Here is a 20888-nt window from a genome sequence, read left to right on the forward strand (position 1 = left end):
ACAGGACATCTTTAAAGAAAAAAATGGTGGGTTGAACCTGGTTTTGTGGCATGCCAAATCTCGCACTTTAATGTAAACCAAACCAACAGACATAATAGGGAAAAATGTCAATAATAGGGGTACAGCAGTCAACATTGTGTTATCATCTTAATCACTCTAAAAACAAACAAAAAATAGATTAACAAACATTAACCATAATGGCAAAATATGTATAAGTACAGAGCCACGTCATACATGTATGTAAGAAAGAAACACAAAAAGGCATACAGAAAAGGCATATTGACAAAAATAAAGGACAATAATACAAAAATTATCACCAAAGAGATAAGTCTGACTCTACAGCAATAATATAATCTTTATTGCAAAATTACACCCATAAGGGTCAAGCAATACAATCAAACAATAATTTTATACAATACAGTACAATGCAATACAATGTAATACAATGCAATACAATGAAATACAATATAATACAATACAATATATAGAATAATAGAACATTAGAGTTCAATTATAAATGTATGTAAAAAACACCATCATAACCTTGCCTGACACGGGTCTGACTCCCTCAGTTCTAAAGACTGTTTAATGAAGACTCCAATATGACAAACAAGTTCAGGGATGGGGTTTAGAATGAGTTTAAGTTTATTGAATGCATCAAGATGTTGAAATAATGGTACATAGTCTTTTAGATAAGCAAAAAGATTAGAACGCAAAGATATGTTAATGTCACAATACAAAAAGAAATGAAATTATCATCTAGGACTGACAATTATTTTTTAATTTCCCATAAAGACAAAGTTTGGATGAGGAATCCATTTTTGAAAGTTTCTTTAAAGTATTTTTTTCATATTCCTCTGAAACAAACTTTTTTATATTACATTTTAACACGTTTTTTGATTGTTTAAAAGGTACATTATTATTAGAGTAATTTTCTGGTTTTATTTTCATTTCTTTAAAAATTTTATCTGGAAATGAGTACCAAGAATAGATTCCTTCTGAATGTAAATTTATGTTTGTTTGTAGAGATTCTTTAACCAGGGGATTGATATCATTACAATTTATTCTATAAAAATACATGAGTGTTTGAGTTTTTATAAAGGAGTCCAAAGTAAATCTACCTAATTCTAATCTAGCATTTATGTTAGTGGCTGTCTTTTTCAGTCCTAATACTGCTTTACAAAATTTAGAATGAACCTTCTCAAAGGGAGATTTTTCTGCTAATGCAAGAGTATCACAAAATGTATTATTTAACAGGAAAATATTCCAAAAGGGAATCGATATGTAATTTTATCATGATCTTGTTTACTTTTTAATTTATCTAAGGCAATAATTCCGTTTTTATACATGTTATATCAGGGCTAGTAAATGCAGTCTACCATAGGAGTAAGTATACAGCATTAAACAGGAAAATATTCCAATGGGGAATCGGTACTATTATCATAGTTTGTATTCATCCGGTTTGAAATATCGCGCGCTAAGATAAGTTATGTATTTATATTCTTTTCATGCTTATCGAGGTCACTGAACTTGTGTCTTTAAACGGTAACAAAACATAAAGATGTGTCGTAGAAAATATAGCTGAAAACATTTAGCAGGTAAACTTTCTTGTACAATATCTCATTGTGTCTGTTTTTTCTGATAATTTTCATACGAATGATCACATACATAATATTGCTTGAAACACTGATTTTTATTTTTAGAAAAGAAAAAAAATTGTGGAAAATTTTGTGATGTATTTATATAACTTCCTTGTGTTCAGATTTCGTTTTCCTCATTGTCGCATTTTGATGAAATTACGATTCGATCGACTGGTTTCTCGAGACTGGTTTACCATGTTTACTGAAATTTATATTTCCCAACACATTCGGTATTCAAAAAACGTCACAATTACGTGTCTGAGCAGAAAGTTGACGAACCAAGGTTATACTCCTGGTTATTTCAAAGAAAGTTTCCTCTTTTTTTTTCTGTATAAGTTCATCCATGGGTATTACATCTTTGGTTCATCGGAAGATACCAAGACCTTGTTGATAAATGTATCTGTATCAACTTCAAAAATAATACACAATGGCCGTGAAGTATAATAGGTTCTTGGTACTGGTATTGTTTTACATCTTAATGCGCCTTTACGCATTGGACATGTTGAAGTATTCTTTTATTTGCCTGTGTAAATTAATACTTTTAATAGTTATATAGATATGAAGATGTGGTATGAGTGCCAATGAGACAACTCTCCATTCAAATAACAATTTATAAAAGTAAACCATTATAGGTCAAGGTACGGCCTTCAACACAGAGCCTTGGCTCACACGAACAACAAGCTATAAAGGGCCCCAAAATTACTAGTGTAAAACCATTCAAACGGGAAAAAACCAACGGTCTAATCTATATAAAAAACGAGAAACACGTATAAACATGATATATAACATAAACAAACGACAACTACTGTACATCAGATTCCTGACTTAGGACAGGTGCACACATTTGCAGCGGGATTAAACGTGGTATTAAAAAATGGTGCTAAACCTTCTCCCTTTTTCTTAGACAATAGTATCATGAGTATAACATCACAACATAGAAACACACACGATAAAATATCAATTGGAAGGCTTAACTCAATCAAAAAACATTTATTTATATAAATAGTCTTTTATGATAATGTCCATTTGGCGTTGCTCGGTACTTATACATCCCGTCATAATCTGTGTTATTGTGCTATGGTAAATCGTTGTGCTTTGTCTTTCAATTTTGCTGTTGTGCTTTGTATATATACGTTTTTGTTTTTCATTGTTAATATATTTGTTTGTTCTTATAGTGATTAGGATTATAAAATAAAGTTAACTGCTGTACCACTATTTTTGACATTTTTACCTATTGACTGTTTGTTTTGTTCACACATTGTCAATACAATGGAATTTTATGCGACTGTCATACAAGTGAGAGGTTTGGCTTGCGATAAAATCAGGTGAAGTCCACCATTTTCTGCATAAGAAAATGCTTGTACAAAGTCAGGAATATGACAGTTCTTATTAATTAGTTTTATGTGTTTGAGCTTTTGACTTAATTTGCCATTTGATTGGGGATTTTCCGTTTTGAATTTTCCTCGGAGTTCGATATTTTTGTTATTTAACTTTTTATTCTAATTCATATTTGTGTTAATTTTCAGATAGATTGATTATGAATTGTATCATTTTAAGAACATACTCAGCCATTAAATATTGAAATATTAAATGTTAAGTAATAAATTGAACCTACTGCAGAAGAAATCCCCCACAAAAATATCTCATGACTATTTCATTCCATCTGTTTAAAGGACTATTAAATTTGATTTATACCTCTTTTAATAACAATGTAAAGACACAAAGTGAGCTTATAATTAGATTTTATTATAACAATGGGAGAGATTAATATTGTAAGGTCACTCGAAGGTGTGTATATGTTCTAAATTGGCCAGACAATACTGGTCAAGTTTCAAGTACATCAACACTCCTACACACAGGGCTTTAAGTATTCATAAAACATGACCAAGCATTATCTGACCTATTAGATGTATTTTATATTGACAGACTTGGACGATTGACTATTTTTGTCTTGATTAAAATGTATTACTCACTTCCGTTTTCTATTATGATGGTCATTGTTTTACGCTTGATTAAGCATATTTCATTGGTTATATATCTTTTGGTGGTTTATTTCTATTGAAGTCTATAGTTAATTCTGGATTTATATCCAAACTGGAGACACGTATCATATACTTCTGCTGTCTTGATTTGTGTCAATTATTTTCTGTTTCATAGTGTACGTATTTTTTTGAAGGAATTCCTCAATTATTTCAGGTCAGTATACACACATATCTCTAGATATTATATTTATATCTTATTTCATCTGATTATTACAAGATTTATCAGTATTTCACTCACAAGTACCTTTCCATTTTAGCATGACTTCCAGGAACGGATCCAGTCATTTAAAAAAAGGGAGAGTGGTGGTTCTAACCCAGGATAAAAAGGGGTCTCCATCCATTTGTCCCCATTCAAAAGTATTGATTGTAAAAAAATAAGGGTTACCAGCCCCCGGAGCCCCTTTTGGATCCGCCACAGAACTTGTAGTAGGAATGTGTATCATGTGGTTTCTGAATGAATAATGTTTTTTTTAACGTTGTGGTTCATTATATCATTTTTTTCAAATATGAACGTGTTCACACCACTTATTTAACTATGAATATAAACAAACCTGTACATCCAGCAACAAACATGTAAGGCCTGGCTGGACCTAGATGAATACATTTTTAAATCATTTTCAGTTTTAAGTATTAAAAATTGGACTAGATTTTGCTAATAATTTTTTATCGTTCATGCAGAAAGTACCAAAATAAACTTAGTTAGGAAAGCTATTTTAGAAGTATAAACTATCCTTCAAACCAATGGGACACTCAATAAAGCATACATTATTTAGATAATACAGTGAAACCTGTTTAAACCGAACATCTCTGGGACTCAAGTTTTGATTGGTTTTGGCTGATGGTCGGTTTTATCAGGTTCACAACGCATACAATTTGATATGACAGTGCTTAAGAACATGATTGGTTTATCAAGTTTATACAGATTTTCGGTTTATGCAGGATTCGGTTTAGCCAGGTTTCACTGTACTGACACGTTTGTATTATGACCAGACAATACAAGACACACGGAAAGACAATTAAAATGTTTTGTGACAAAGACAAAGACAAAGATATATTTTTATAATTCCAAACTTCAAATAAAATGTGGTCTACATAAATTCATATACGTTTGTATGTACCAGTGGCGGATTCAGAAATTTTCATAAGTGGGGGCCCTCTGACTGACCTAAGAGGGGGCCCGCTCCAGTCACGCTTCAATGATTCCCTATATAAGCAACCAAATTTTTTCCCAAAAAGGGGGGGCCCGGGCCCCCTGGGCCCCCCCTCTAAATCCGCCTCTGTGTACTGTCTTTTTAACATGTTTTAACTGTCATTTACATGTCATTTTGTTTAAGTACAATTGCCCATTTTGATTTTATCATATAAATGTTCACTTACAACTTAATTTTTACATCAATAGTATGCATGTTATTCATTCTAATTTGTGTATAATTTCTTGTAACATGTTTGCTTATAATAGCTGTTTCTGATTAAAAGGAATGTTCACGGAAAAGGATTTACATTATTATTACATGTATCATTTCCCTCACAAAGCATGCTCTTCATTTTCGAACTTTATTTGCCTTTTTTTAATTGCCTTTTTTTTATTTGAGCGTCACTGATGAGTCTCTTACCCTTCCGGAGCACCTGAGATCACCCCTAGTTTTTGGTGGGGTTCGTGTTGTTTATTCTTTAGTTTTCTATGTTGTGTCATGTATACTATTGTTTTTCTGTTTGTCTTTTTCATTTTTAGCCATGGCGTTGTCAGTTTGTTTTAGATTTATGAGTTTGACTGTCCCTTTGGTATCTTTCGTCCCTCTTTTATAGATGAAACGCGCGTCTGACGCAAATACAAATGTCTATCCTGGTATTTATGATTAGTTTATTGCGAAAGAAAAATATTAAGATTCATCCTCTGAAACCCTTCTTGAGAACGTAAGGGTTCAAAACCCTTTAAGTAAGAAATGTTGATTAATTTGACTCTTTTATGTTAACAAAATGCCTCACATCAAACAATAAATATTCTTCTAGATACATTAACATTTATAAAATAACACTGCTAATAACTACTTCATTAAGTATGAAATCTTTTCGCCCTGTTGCTGCTTCTTTATGGACAAGTTTCCCTGACCACATCAGGACTAAAACGAACTTCACACATTTTAGAAGTCTTGTTCAGTTTTGAAGTGGATCGGACTTGTTTTGCTCTCTGTCTACATATAGTTTTTTTGAAACATTTTTTTGCTGCATTAACACCATTGCTGGCATTGCGATTGGAAGTTTTATATTTTACTTCTAAGAAGAGTTATTAGTTAAGATGTTAAAGGTTGCGTCATATTGCCGATACAAATACAGTCAAACTTGTTTTAAGAGACCACTTAAGGGAGAGCACACAAGTGGTCTCTTAAGACAGGTGGTCTATAAATACAAGTTCAATTCATATGAAATGTACTACAGAGGTATCTAAAATTGGTGGTCACACAGGTTTTTGCTTAATACAGGTGGTCTCTAAAGTAAGTTTGACTGTATACTGATATTCAAGTATCGTCTTTGGCATATTTTATTACAGTGATTGATTCTTATCGTATTGCTGTGATATACATGGACACCCCGAAAAATCAACAGAATCTATTTAAATAATTTCTAGCTGAAGTACTGGACACATTGAAAGATTTATATTTGATTACTATGGATTCATATTTTCGTTGGTATCAATTTTGTGGATTGAGAATAACTTGGTGTTTTTATGGCGTTTTTATGGGTATTTGATTTCGTGTTTTTTGCCCATCTCTGCATACACAACAAATAGACAATTTGTTATTCGTTGAACATTTGAATTCGTGGTTCACATGTTCCCACGAAACTCACAAAGATTGGTATCCAACGAATAATAATGAACCCACAGTATTAGTTTACTTGTTATAAAATGCGAACTACAGAACACATTTTGAGAACGATTTTGTTTTTTTTAACATATATATGTCTTTCCATTTTAGGAAGTCCAGATGGCTTCAGACAAACCTGTACCTTGTGGACCGTGTAAGTTTGATGATTTCACGATTGAAGCAGGAAGTTGGTGTACTAATTGTGAAGAAGGGTTATGTGAAGATTGCGAAAACGTTCACAGAAAAATCAAATTATTACGAAACCATAAGGTCATTTCAATAGAAGATTATCGTAAGATTGAAAATGTTACCATTTCTTTGGTTTGTGAACTTCATGGAGAAAACCTAGAGTTGTTCTGTCAAAGTCACGATAAAGCCCTGTGTAAGGCTTGTGTCAGGTCAATAAACAAGTTATGTCCTGGTATTGTACCAATTAGTGTTGCCTCAAAAAACGCAAGACAATCAACTGCTTTGTCTGACCTTGAAAAAGAAATCCAGAGAACAATTCTAAACGTGCAAGACTTCACCAAAAATCGTGAATCCGCTACTAAAGAAATTGAAAAACAAGAATTAATGGTTAAAAACATTATTTTTGAAACGAGAACAAAAATAAACAGCTACCTAGACAAGCTCCAGGAAAAACTATTGCTCAAACTAGGATCTATATCTGACAATTGTAAATCAAAAAACAAGGAATTCCTTCAAAAGCTAGAATCAAAGACAGAAATGCTAACCAAACTAAAGGAACAGACCCTTCACTTGAAACAATTGTCTTCTGATATACAAGTGTTTCTCGGAACACACCAGGTCAATAAACGGATCGTTAGCGAGATCAAATCTCTGAAGACTGAAATAGGTGCTACTAAGGATTATGAATTAAAAGTTGATATTCATAGTTTAATTGAAAATTTCTCAAAAAAAGTTGAGGACTTTGGGCAAATAAAGGTTTTGGAAAGTTGTACCGAGTTAGAATTCAGAGACTACAAAATTGATCAAACTAAAATTGAGACCAAAGTTCCAACATCAGGAATCCTTTCCGACATGAAACTTCAGTTAATTAAAACATTTCAAATGAAGAGGGAAACCGATTATGTAATAGATGTTAGAGGTTGTGTCATATTACCGAATGGTAATTTGTTGATGACGAATTACTCGAAACAAAATCAGCTCGTAGAGTATAAATATACCGGTGAACATATGCGCGATATTCAAGTCTCGGCGTTGCCATTTTTCATTGCAGTTATAGATCCTAATCGTATTGCTGTAACGTACGGGGACACCGCGAAATTCTTGGAAATAAGAAATACTCATTCTTTTCGCGCTGAAAAAGAAATTCGATTACCAAGTAAAGGCTATGGAGTATCACACGAGGATGGCAGACTTTATGTAAAAAGTGGAAACTCTACAATACAAGTCATGGATTTATCTGGAAAACAATTGGAAACATTGAAATTATCATCTGATAGTGTAATAAACATTACAACTAGCAGAGACAAGATATTCTACACAGATTACAAAAAGAACATAGTACATTGTTGTCGCTTGAATGGAGAAGAGTTATGGCAGGTTAAAAGGGAATCCGTTTCCCACCCTTATGGTGTTACAGTAGACAATGACCGTAACGTTTATGTTGTAGGTCTTGTTTCAAATAATCTAACAATTATACAACAAGATGGAAAAGACAGTAAGACACTACTGACAGAATCAGATGGACTTTTCTATCCCCAAGCTGTGGACTTTGATATGGATAAAAGAACACTACTCATATGTAATAAAGGAGGAAAAGTTTCAATGTACAAAGTCGTGTAACGCTTTTACATCGTATTACATGAGAATATTTCGTACGACTTCACATGTATACTGATAAGAAAACAACCAAAATGAGCTGTGTCCTCCTCAAAACAGTGATTTGTTATATTTTTAACTAAATTATCATATGGAAAGTTCTGGTTGAAACTTTGATGATGTTTTGTAACTCGTATTTTTATTAGGATTTCTTTGTCTTAGATTAGAATATTCAAGCTTCTAATTTTGCTTTTCACTACTGAGCTCAATCGTATCTGTGTTCAAGGCATTTGGCGTCTCATTGGGTGAATTTCTTGCGTGACAGGTTGCATTATCTGGTCCGTTAAGGCAGAATGGTAATGTACCACCTTTTGGTTCGGAATTACACTTTGTGAAATAGTATAAAAATAAGGATATGTGGTACGAATGTCAATGAGAAAACTATCCACCAGAGTTCATACATGAATTCGCATGTTTTGATACAGAAATGTTATGAAGTGTAGAATTTTTCATTATTATTATAAAGACATTCATCTCATTTGTATCTGCTGTAAGAGCATTACCAGTACTAATTTTTCTGCACCAGAAATGCATTTTGACAAACAATTTCTCTTCACGAATGCTCCAGGACAAAATCTTTGAATATTAAAAAAGATATAACTTTGAGGACCCGATTTAACAAAAAAAAGACCCGAATCATAGTCAAATACGGACAAGGAATCAGATCTTAGCGTAATGGAGATATATGTCTTGATTTCAAAAAATGATAAGATAGTAATAGCAATGACTGTTCAAATTTCTTTGTGACGTTTGCATTTTCTAACGCCCAACACGCGAAACAAGGAATGTGTTTTTTTTAATTTGATAGATGCTTTTTGTGCTTTTTGTATATGTTTGTTTGTCTTCAGATTGTAACACAGTGATGACTGCTGTTACCATATTTTGACTATTTTACCGATTATGTCTGTTTTGTTCACGCATCGTTGTAAAAATAACGGAATTTGATGCGACTGTCATAAAGGTGAGAAATTTAGCGTTATAAAACCAGGTTCAATCCACCATTTTCTACATTTGAAAATGCATGAACCAAGTCAGGAATATGACAGTTGATGTCCATTCGTTTGATGTGTTTTATCATTTGATTTTGCCATTTGATTACGGACTTTAGTTTTGAATTTTCCTCGGAGTTCAGTATTTTTGTGCTTTTTTTTACACTGTACAAGAGAAATCCAAATATTTAAACATACAAACATTCATACAAAAGTTGATGAACTTATTAAACGAATTGGAACATAAGTCCACAACAAAATGTCTTCCAAAAACAAAATAAGGTCTGTGTGCTGACAGGAAATACTGTGTAGTGTCGATTACAGCAGTTCTTTTTCATAACAATTATGTATCGACCGTACTCCTTGAAAATTAAAGTCGTTACGTTAATAGATCCTAGTTTTATCATAAATTTGTTTAGTATCAATCTCAAGGAGAGATCACGATAGAAAACATACTTTTTTTTAGTTTCGATAGTATCGTTAGGGTTTGAGTTTGGCAAAACCTTTTAGGTCCTCAATTTTCTTTAACATGTTTTAACATTATTAATTTTTTAGAGACAGGAATTTTTTGTACACTCCTTTTGCATCTGGCTAAAAAAAATATAATAAAAATATGGATATGTGGTATGATTATCAATGAGACAACTATCCACAAGTGTGGAAATGAAATAGGTTTGTGTATTTATAGGCCATCGTACGACCTTCAACAACTCATACCGTATAGTCGACTATAAAGACATAAAAAAGTGAAACAATACAAACGAGAAAAACTAACGGCCTTAACCTAAACAATACGGAAAACAAATATGAAAGAGATGAACCAACGACAACAAATGAAAGCAAGGAACTTTAAACATGCAAATAAAATTTTGCGGGGTTAAACATGTTTTTACGCGCTCAACACTCTATATAACATGGTATAGTGCTGTACAACACAAAAGTGTTAGAAACGGTAAAAATCAGTTGCAATATACTATTCCGTATTGAAAAATATTGGTATAACAAATTCAACGCGTGATGTATTTACGTAAATTAGTGTATTATACACATTTACTCCAGCAACCAAATACCATAGATATCCGTTTGACCTACTAACTGAATTTTGTTTGCATAACTTTTTTTGAAAGGAAACCATAAATAATGTTGCCTAATATATTAACGTGCAAAGAGTGCCGTACTGTCCATAAACTAGGTATCAGCTACTAGGTTCCCATTCCAACAAGATGGGACTACAGATGTATACATCCTGCTATTGGCAAACGAATGTGACTTGTTGGATACATATACCTCATAATGAAAAACACTAACTAATTTTAGGCTTCATGGACACCCTCAGCAATGATTTAATCAAATATAATTTACAAAAATAATACAGTAAACAAATTGGCGCAATCATCAATACATCTTTCTTCTTTTGTTGCTAAGTGCGTTTGCGTCTAAATATTTATCTTTTTTGTCTTTATGCTTTCATGTACATGGTATCCAAATGTTTTTTCCTCGAGCATCACCGAGTATACGTTAGATTGTAATATTATGATTAGCGCCGTAAATTGTTGTCTTTTAAAGGTAACAAACTCGAAGGAGTCTGTATCCCGCACTTGACATTTGACTTTTAATTTTGACTTTTTGCTTGATCCAACTTTGCCATTCCATTTATATATGAGTAAATCGTTGTGTGGTGAATGATGGTATTTTTATGTTTTGTATACATTATTTCCATAAAAGATCGATGAAAGTATGAGATGTTTGTGCATTGATTTATGTTTTCGAATGATGTCCTTGCACAAATGATAAAAGTAAGTAAAGTTTTGACAAGTTTGTGATATCAAAAAACCCTGGCGTAATAATTGTTTAGTAATACATGTGTTTTATACCATTAGAATCAATAAGATTTTACATATACGAGCGAATTAAACAATTTGAGATATTTAAGAATCGAACATTTGACAATAGGAAATGAAAATTTATCTCTATTATCCTATACAGTATTTAGCCCTGTTAGAAATACAAATATCATGATCCAGGAAAGGGCAATGTACATTATAAGTAGTAGCTTTAAGTAAAGTAAGTTCTACTTTACAGACCTCTTTAGTGTACATACTAAAGTCATCTTTATATGGTAAATATGAACTAAAATAGTAATCTTTGACCTATATTCTTCAGAAATTCAAAGATATTTACTTTAAAAACTTTTAGTTTAGAACGCGAAAATGTTAACAAATCTATGACTTGCATAAATTATTTCGATTCAAATAGTAAAAATACGGTACTTTATAAAACTGAAGCGCAGATAAGTGTATCTTGTGAGTGGCTGTTATATTATACCCCAATAAATCTATGGCTTGTATACGTGTCTCTTAAATAAGAGAAAAATTAGTTTAATCCTAAACCAAATCATTGTTTTAGTTGGGTATTATTTACCGCCACATCTGCAGTTGACACTGGGTCGATACCTCTGCTGGTGGAGTATAAGTACTCGAGGGTATCATCAGCTCAGTGGATAGTACTTCAAAACTGAAACGATTTAAAGCTACTTTTTTTGAAATTGTCTGTTAATAAATTTAAAGTTTATAAAAAAAATAAGATTTCAGTCCCTCCGGCAAAGTTGATCTTAGGCAACAACCATTTTCTTACCGGGGGGATTTTTATTGTGTTCATATATTTTTTTTTCAGAACCTTCCTCCGATAAAATATTTTGTTTCTTATGAAAAGGAAAGCATTTTCCTATAATGTGGAACAGAAATACATTTTCCCCCACAAAACCATAAAATAAACAAAAAATTCATTTTAACTTTTTAATTGATGTAATATGTAAAGCGCATGGCTCTGTCTATATCCTGACATTGATTTTTTTATCCCACTTACTACATTAAATTATTCTCTGAGTCCGTCATATAGGTACCGCAGTCCTTGAATTTTAAAACTGTAATTGGAGTGGCCACCATTTCTATCTGTAATGCCAAAGAGTGAATAGCTCCAAATTATAAACATCCACTGTTTTCAACTATGATGATTGACATTCCATTGAGAAAAAGGTATAAAGAATGATACAAACGGAAAATACTACCGGTTTACAAGTCTGTGTCATACACAATCAGGGCTACTTTAAAAGACTGCTTATGATACCATATCTATTCCTGTTATAAAATTACCAATTTATGTTTATAATAGTTGCAGTTTTCAGTATGGTTTTTTAAATGCAGTAACATATATGCTGGAGATCTGGAATAATTTTAAATATTTCTGGATCAAACACTATTACAGGAACATGTAAAAAGTGATAAGGTATAAATAGAAATCTTTCCTTATCGTAGACTGGACGGCTGTTTATAATCTGTTGTTTCACTGTCTCAACTGTTGTTAGTTTCACCTTTTTCAAATGCAGCAGTGCAATTTTTTTAAAAAAGGTGACATCATAATTGTTTTTTTCAGCTGTAGTGCAAAATATATTTTTTCCGGCCAGCTAGGCCACCAAAGTTATTTTTTTCAAAAAAATCCAAGCCCCCTGCCCCAAAGATAAGAAAATGGTTGTCGCCTTAGATGGATTTTACTATTATAATGGCCTTTTTGGTCACAAAGGTCTTGAACTGTTTCTGTTCTCATAAAGATTTCCAAAAAATTCGGATTTGAGCGTTCCTAATGATGGTTGTCCAGTAAAGACGCTTCGGACGAATGACACTTATAACGTGTTGTTTTCATTATTTGACATGTCGTTACTAAGAAGTGAGCCACCATGTTGACTTTTAGTAATCCATCATTGTACAAATAATGTAAAAGAATAGAAAATCAAACAGCACCTACCTCAAAATTCTATGTGTATGTTATACTTTTCTGGTTGGAGAGTATACGGAACGGGATAACTTTCAGCTTAAGAGTTTAAAATTAGTCTGACGATATTTTTTTAAATGACGTCAATGCAACAAGAGAATTCATGGAATTTTGAGGAATTTCAATTTCATGTTGTTCATTTTTCCTAGCTCTAATACTTTCATTGTTTTGCTATCTATTAGTTTAAGAATTATAGTTCTGTAGGATTTTTTTCGATTTTAACTTTAAAACATCGAAATCGCACACAGGTTATGTTAAATTCGGATTCATATTTGAGGAAATTGTAACAACAATTACTATGTGCATCTAAATCTGAGATAAGTATAGCCATATCGAGAATTTGACCATACTGTTTTAAAAAAGCGAAAGAAGGATGTCGTTTAGAATAAACTTTTAAATATTTCTACCATGATTATTCAAACGAAGTAAATCCTGTAAATAAAAACATCTAAAGTCATATTGTCAGATCGCTGTGGTATTATATTATGAGAAAAAAATATAATATATGAAAATGATGTGTTGCAAGTTGCATAGGAGGAAACCGCTTATTATCATCAGTTTCAATACATAGAGAAATTGGAAGGAACATTGAATGTCGACGACCGTCTATTGGCCAGGGGATAGCTTTTCATAACAATATTCAAAAGGTAAAAGATGACTACGTTTGAAGTTGGTCGAATTATTATGTAAACCTCTTGTGTTAAATTGAAAGATCTGATAGAGTTTGATGCAAAATTTCCTAAAAGATAATATAATACTCACTTTAATTAGATTTTTAAAAAAATTCCTTACTTTTTATACAAATCATTTTTTATCTGGTCATGATGGAAGATAATTCATTTGATTAAATGATTGTGTCTATTGAAAATATGGTAAAGTAATCTTTTTAACAAAGTTTACAAGAACGAAATTTCCCAAATAAAAATGTAAACTATAACATTGTAACATAGTCCGTGTTAAACCGACACTTTTAAATTGTTCAAAATATCCTGCTTTTAAATCTTATTTATGTAGAGTCACTGTATCGATAACGAGGTATATGTATCCATATGAATCAATAAACAGGTTTAAACCAAACGCTGTGTGTCGGCAAATATTCGTGAAATAAGTGGTAACAGGAAACCAGGTAATCTTTAGCTTTTCCTTGTTATTTTTGTTATTATCATATGAATTGCGAAAAAGTTATATTTCCTAAAATTTTGTGTTTCATTGAAAACAGAAAGTTGAATTGGGAAAATTTGTACTGCAATCAACTTCCTTGTTCAAAAGATTTCTTTCGTGAATAAAATGTCACATATTTTTAGATAAAGATTTGATGTACTGATTAACTGAAGTATAAACGTATTTTGCCTTTATTGGGATGATTAATTTGATGATTAGCACATGAGACCAAATAATGTCCTTTTATTTCTAATGAGTTTTCCCTGCTGACATTAAGGAGGAATTATTTGTCAAATTCATGTTCACCAAATTGACTTATTTCTCTCTTTAAAGTTAGAAAAGGTACCAGGATTGTAATTGAATACGACAGACATAACTTACTTTGCATAGACTCGATAATATCTATCAATATTTTGTGTTTATTTCTGTCCTGACGTCATCTTATTGAATATCGAGATACGAGATGACTTCCGAAAACTGCAGACAGTCATATAGCTTGATATAAAAATACATACCTTTGCCAACAGAAAGCGACCATGTGCAATTGGATTTATCTAAAATCATAAATTATGCACCTTGAATTCAATTTCAACGCCAAAAGAAACAGATGTAATCAACTTGAATATACCAATTAGGCTTTTTTAACCGTTTCTACCAAAGACTTCTATTTCTTTTGTTTAATTTCAATTTTAAAAACGCTTGATTTACTATATCAAAAATAAATTAAAAAAACATTTAAGTCCAGAAAATATGTTTTCAAAATTAATATAACAACATCTGACCTATTCCAAAAGTTGTTTCAGTTTTAAAAACAGTTGTTTGTTTTAACAAACTACTAATATTATTGACATCACGTTAAGGTAGCTAACAAACAAATAAATCACATGACCCTGTAAAAGAAACATCCCCAAAAGGTATCATAAAAAATAGCGTACTCCAAGGTAAATTCAATTAGGAGGAAGTCCATAAAAGTTATCAAATCAATCGTGACACCTTCTAAGCCAACTAAATGAATGGAAAAGAACTATTCGATTCCTCACTTTGTAGCTTCATAGCTGTATAGAGGCATTTTTAGAAAAAAAAATGAAGGGTTTTATCTCGTTTTATAGCTACACAAACCTCCCACTTATATGCCAGATGATTGTAATTCCGTTATATTAACAACATTGTGTAGTCAAGCAAATGAAAATAATGAAAATAATCGGGATCCAGCAGTAAAAACTGTGTAAACATACATCACAAAAGTGTTTGTAATTGGTAGTGCTTAGAATATAGAGTATATTAAAACATAATGCCCTGCTAGTATTCACTTTCACGATAAAGTACCAATAAAGTAAAATATAATTACAAGGGGTAAATAAAATGGAAACAACACTGTAAAAATTTTCAGAATCAGACCGCTTCCTTATGAACCCACTCGCACTAGTAAACCATCAAATCGAAAAACATATATGTGAATGAACAAATACCGAGGCACTCCGAGAGACATACGAAATCACTATTTATTTGAGAATATAACGAGACGTTATTTTATATAACTTTGGCTCATTGATAATTCGTTCAGACACTGATGACGTATTGCACAATCCGTGAAGCAGCTTAGAGCTCTTGAATATCGTATAAGCTGTGAAATGTATATTCCATATGCAGGTGAAGTTGGAATATTGCTGCTAAGATAAAGAAAATTGATAGTTTCAAGATTGAAACCGTCTCCCCCCACCCGTGGTCAATGTGGAAGAATATTTCCAGAAATGAAGAAAGCATTTGTTTCTATCATTTTGTCTACATCTAGTTCTGGGAGATATATTAATGCGTACCAGTTATAAAAGTTTGTATGGTTATCAACATGAACATAAACAAAATAAAACTAATATGAAAATAAGAAAAGGTAGACCACGAATCAAAGGAATCAAAAGCCTACCTGGCTAGTCCACACACTATAAGAGCCCTCTTTATTCTCAGCCTTTAACAGTGACATTATTCCATGGCTGTAAAGTACTTTCATTTCAACAGTTGACATGGTTGAGCTGTTTTTGCAATTGTATGACTTAAAGGGATGGTACGGTAAATTGCAATGAGACAGAAGAAACACAAAAAAGAACACAAATTGAATCTTTTTTTTTTTGTAAACGACAGGTTTATACAACATATGCTAAGCATTACAAAGTACAGAATTCATGCTATGTGATGTGAATATATTGACAGAAAACAATAAATATTCTACAATTAAAAACATATTTGTTTCAGCGAAATTACTGCAAGCAATACTTACTAAATTTCATGCGTCTAAAAGGCATTTAGGATTTACTAAGATTTACTGAGTTATGATAGTAAAATTACGAGATTGCTGGAATATGATAGTGTGGTGGTTTAAACTATTTTTTTTTATAAATCTCAATCTCCTATCTCTCTTACATGACCTGATGATTAGTAAAACGTAAATAAAGGAACATACAATGAAACCAGTTAAGGCAAACATATAATTGTAGTTCAATTGTTAAGAGGGGAAAACGATAATAAAATAGAACGATTACAAAAAGAAAAATGTTCCCAGTAAAGTTATCTCTCTTTTTTGGTAAATTTGTAAACCATATACTTTAGCTGCAAAATAATCATTGTTTTTAACATGCAAACAATCGTCCTTAACTGAAACGACCATCAATTACATGTTTTGTCTGGGCAGTTTGTTGATTATAATCGGGACTAATAAATAACCGGACGAGTCATTTTGTCTGTCTAATCATTTCAAGTCTCCTAACCAAACTCTCCATTTTGTCGTAAAAAAATCTCACGAGGTCATTCCGGCTTCGCGTTATATCAAGCAGTACTTGTAGGTGTGCTTGTGTTTTTTGTGAGTCCGTCTAAATCTCTCTATCAGAACATTTACGGCTTCGGCATAATAAGCATTAGTTAGAAAAAATCCGGCTATTGTCTAAGTGATTTCGTTTTCTAATTGGGCCTGCAAATAGTTAAACTTTTGAACATCTTTCAATGTAGGGTAAAGTTAATTTTGGCAAACGGTGGCTGCTAGATATAGCGGATGGGACAGCATAACTTGACGTAGGAATTGGTGTAGCAATTTGGCTTGTCTCTGTTAAAATTCGAGCGGCATCATTTGAATGTGGCAATATCGGGGCAACGTAACTTGTCTGTAGAATTTCTTCTGAACTAGTAGGGATAAACGGTGGACTGTCTACATTTAGAACTTGAAAAGACGAATGTGTTGCTTGGTTGGAAATAGGTTGTGATGTTTTATTTATGAATATCTTAAAATGTCTCAGTTTTACAAAATCTGGTATACTCATCTGTGTCTACGATTTCTGTCTCTATATCCTTTGTTTCCGATGCGTCCACAATTTCTTCATCAAGTGTTTCGAGTAACTTCTGCTTCATTTGAAAATTTTCGTATGTGGCTTATAGCTCCTCTCTGTCGAATTCAGACCTTTTTTTGCGATGGGGAAATTGCCCGTTCTTATCGATTTCAGCTTTTGTAACTCCATTAGTCACGTCACTATAAATGTGTGGACGATTTCATATAATCTAACTCAAAATAAATGAACAACAGCTTTGCAGTTTGACGTTTACTAGTTACTAGCAAAAGATAAGGTGACATTGCCGGTGTGATGTCGAACTTTGATATAATATTACTTCCGAGACGTTGCTGGTCACACGGTCTTCTCGACAGTAATATCAGCGTCTTAACAAAATATTAGGCTCACTCGATCAAATTTTCGAATTGTGACTCGCAGCTGATATTTCACTATATCAATATGCAGACAACTTGATTATCGGAACATTTCAATCAGGTATTGTCAGAATCGGATTTCCAATAAATCTTCTTTCATTTAGAAGTAGAGGAGGGCCCTCAACTGAATCAAAAACCAGAATATATATAAAGAATAACAAATTAAATCTGCTTTCATGTTGTTTTCAGGGATTCCGAATGGCTACAGGCAAAATAATACCATGTGGTCCATGTAACGTTGATGACGTCACTAAAAATGCTTGGAGATGGTGCACTAGTTGTGAAGAAGGATTATGTGAAGATTGTGAACACGTTCACAGAAGAAGCAAAGCCTCAAGAAACCATCAGGTTATTTCAATAGAAGATTACAGGAAGATTGAAAATGTTTCTATCTCTCAGGTATGTGAACACCATGGAGAAAACCTGGAGTGGTTCTGTAAAATTCACGACGAAATCCTCTGTGTAGCTTGCGTCCCTTCAAAACACAAGGCATGTTCCGATGTTGTACCAATAAGTGAAAGTTCAGCAAATTCTCGACAATCTGCCTCATTATTTGACCTTGAAGAGACGATTGAGGGAACTTTGAATAACGTGACACTTTGCATCAAGAATCGCGAATCCGCTACTAAGGAACTCGAAAAACAAGAAATGGCTGTCAAATCCATGGTTCTTCAGACAAGAACGAAAATGAACGTCCACCTAGACAAGCTACAAGAAAAACTATTACACGAACTTAGATCAACATCTCAAACATGCATATCAAAATATATGAAAATAATTCGGAAACTTAAATCAACGGAAGAAATGCTTACCAAACTAAGGGAAGAAACAAAACACATGAAACAATTTTCTTCTGATGTACAAGTATTTCTTGGAACGCGTCAGATGAAGAAGCGGGTCGGAAGCGAGGTAGAAACCATCAAAAACGAAATAAGTGTCACCAAGGACTATAAACTAAAAATATCTATTGATGGCCTAATCGAAAAATTATCCAATGAAGTTGAAGAGTTTGGTAAAATAATGGTTTCAGAATCCGCCACCAACCTTGATTTTAGAGACCCAAAAATCGATCAAGCACAAACTGGGATCAGCATCTCAACATCACGAAAAATATCCGATATTAAACTTCAGTTCATTCAATCATTTCAAATAAAAAGGGAATTTCAAGGTGAATTTGATATTACTGGTTGCGTCATATTGCCTAATGGTAATTTATTGATTGCAAACTACTCAAAAGAAAAACATTTGATCGAGTACAGTGATACAGGTGAACACCTTCGTGACATTCCTGTCTCTGTCCAACCGTATGATATTGACTTGATAGACTCTAACAGTATAGTTGTGACATATGGTGATGACACATTCATAGAAATAATAAATACCAATACTTTCATCGTTGAAAAGAAAATTAATTTACTGAGGAGTTGCTTGGGAGTATCTCACTCGAATGGTAGACTGTACATAATACACGGAAAGAGTATACAAGTCCTAGATCTATCAGGAAGACAACTGGAATTATTGAAAACAGCATCTCAAGGTGGAGCTTACATTAAAACGAGCAGAGACAGGATATATTACTCAAATCACAGCAATAACAAAGTACATTGTTGTCATTTGAATGGGGAAGAAATATGGGAACTCGAAAGTGTCAGCTTACGATTTCCGAACGGCGTAACAGTAGATGATCACAACAACGTTTACGTTGTAGGATATATTTCCGATAATCTTACATTGATTGAAAATGACGGGAAAAACATTCAAACACTACTGACAGAATCAGATGGACTATCGTATCCAAAAGCTGTTTACTACGACAAGAATAAAAGAACACTACTCATATGCAATGAAGGAGGAAAGGTTGCATTATACAAAGTCGTTTAAAACAGTACAAAAAAATCGCCTTCTATACTCGAGCTATATAAAAATAAATACGATATGCCAAGCATACATTTATATAAAAAAGAATAATTAAACATCCACATTTATTGTCTTAATAACGGTTATGTGTTTTGACAAACTTTTATAAGTAGACGTTGGAAGTGTTTACAAAACATTATGAAATTTCCATGAGCGTTACAGTTTTTAATTGAACCAATGTATTGTAGAAATTGTTTAAAACAAACGTAGCAACTTCACACAAAACCTATTGTGAATCGTGTCTGTGACAAAGTAACCATAATACATATGTATCATAAATAGAAAGTCCTTTGATAATGGAATTAAAACAGACACTCACATAGTATAACTGTATAACATTACACTGTAATGTAATATTTTTTTGATTGATAAATGTTGATTTGCCAAATGACTGTTTAGATGTTTGTTTTTGCTTTTTATCATAGTACATATACTATTTATAGGGTTTGAATTTTTCTACAGGTTTGTTCTTCCATGTGCAACAAAATATCTAACAAAACAAATCCTCTCAAATAAGAACCTTGAACTTGCAGGACACGAGAAATTCCTCAATGCAATTGTTGAATAATTTCTCATGATTTTCCTATAAGAATCATCAGTAATGTACTGGCTTTTTTTTTGCTTGTTTTTTATGTGCGTGTAGTGTTTTACGTCTTTGATTGAATCAAAATTTTCATTTTCATTACCATTTTGAATGTATAACATATTGATTTTTTAATTAAAAACATATTTCAGACATGTTGACGTAACTGAAAGAGTTACAATAAGAGGATCTAAGATATTCTGATATGACAAATATACCTTCGAACCCATTTTATTTATTGCTTTTATCCTGGAAATGCATGAAATATTTGGCA

General features: G+C 32.5%; 1 protein-coding gene and 1 long non-coding RNA gene across 2 annotated transcripts; both read left to right on the forward strand.

The window, feature by feature from the left end:
• Positions 1 to 1501: 1501 nt before the first annotated feature.
• On the forward strand, positions 1502 to 8575 carry LOC143058554 (uncharacterized). The gene is made up of 2 exons (XR_012973113.1): positions 1502 to 1598; positions 6658 to 8575. It is a non-coding gene; the product is annotated as an uncharacterized LOC143058554 (long non-coding RNA).
• Positions 8576 to 14239: 5664 nt separating this feature from the next.
• On the forward strand, positions 14240 to 20517 carry LOC143059065 (uncharacterized). The gene is made up of 2 exons (XM_076232529.1): positions 14240 to 14334; positions 18304 to 20517. The coding sequence occupies exon 2, from the start codon at positions 18313 to 18315 to the stop codon at positions 19993 to 19995; it is 1683 nt and encodes a 560-aa protein (XP_076088644.1). The 5' UTR covers positions 14240 to 14334; positions 18304 to 18312; the 3' UTR covers positions 19996 to 20517.
• The last annotated feature ends 371 nt before the right edge of the window (positions 20518 to 20888 follow it).

This window comes from Mytilus galloprovincialis, chromosome 14 (assembly GCF_965363235.1).
Source record: "Mytilus galloprovincialis chromosome 14, xbMytGall1.hap1.1, whole genome shotgun sequence".
NCBI lineage: Eukaryota > Metazoa > Mollusca > Bivalvia > Mytilida > Mytilidae > Mytilus > Mytilus galloprovincialis.

What these genes read in the sequence shown, in the direction of transcription:
- LOC143059065 (XM_076232529.1), top strand. Translation starts at nt 18,313, where the DNA reads ATGGCTACAGGCAAAATAATACCATGTGGTCCATGTAACGTTGATGAC.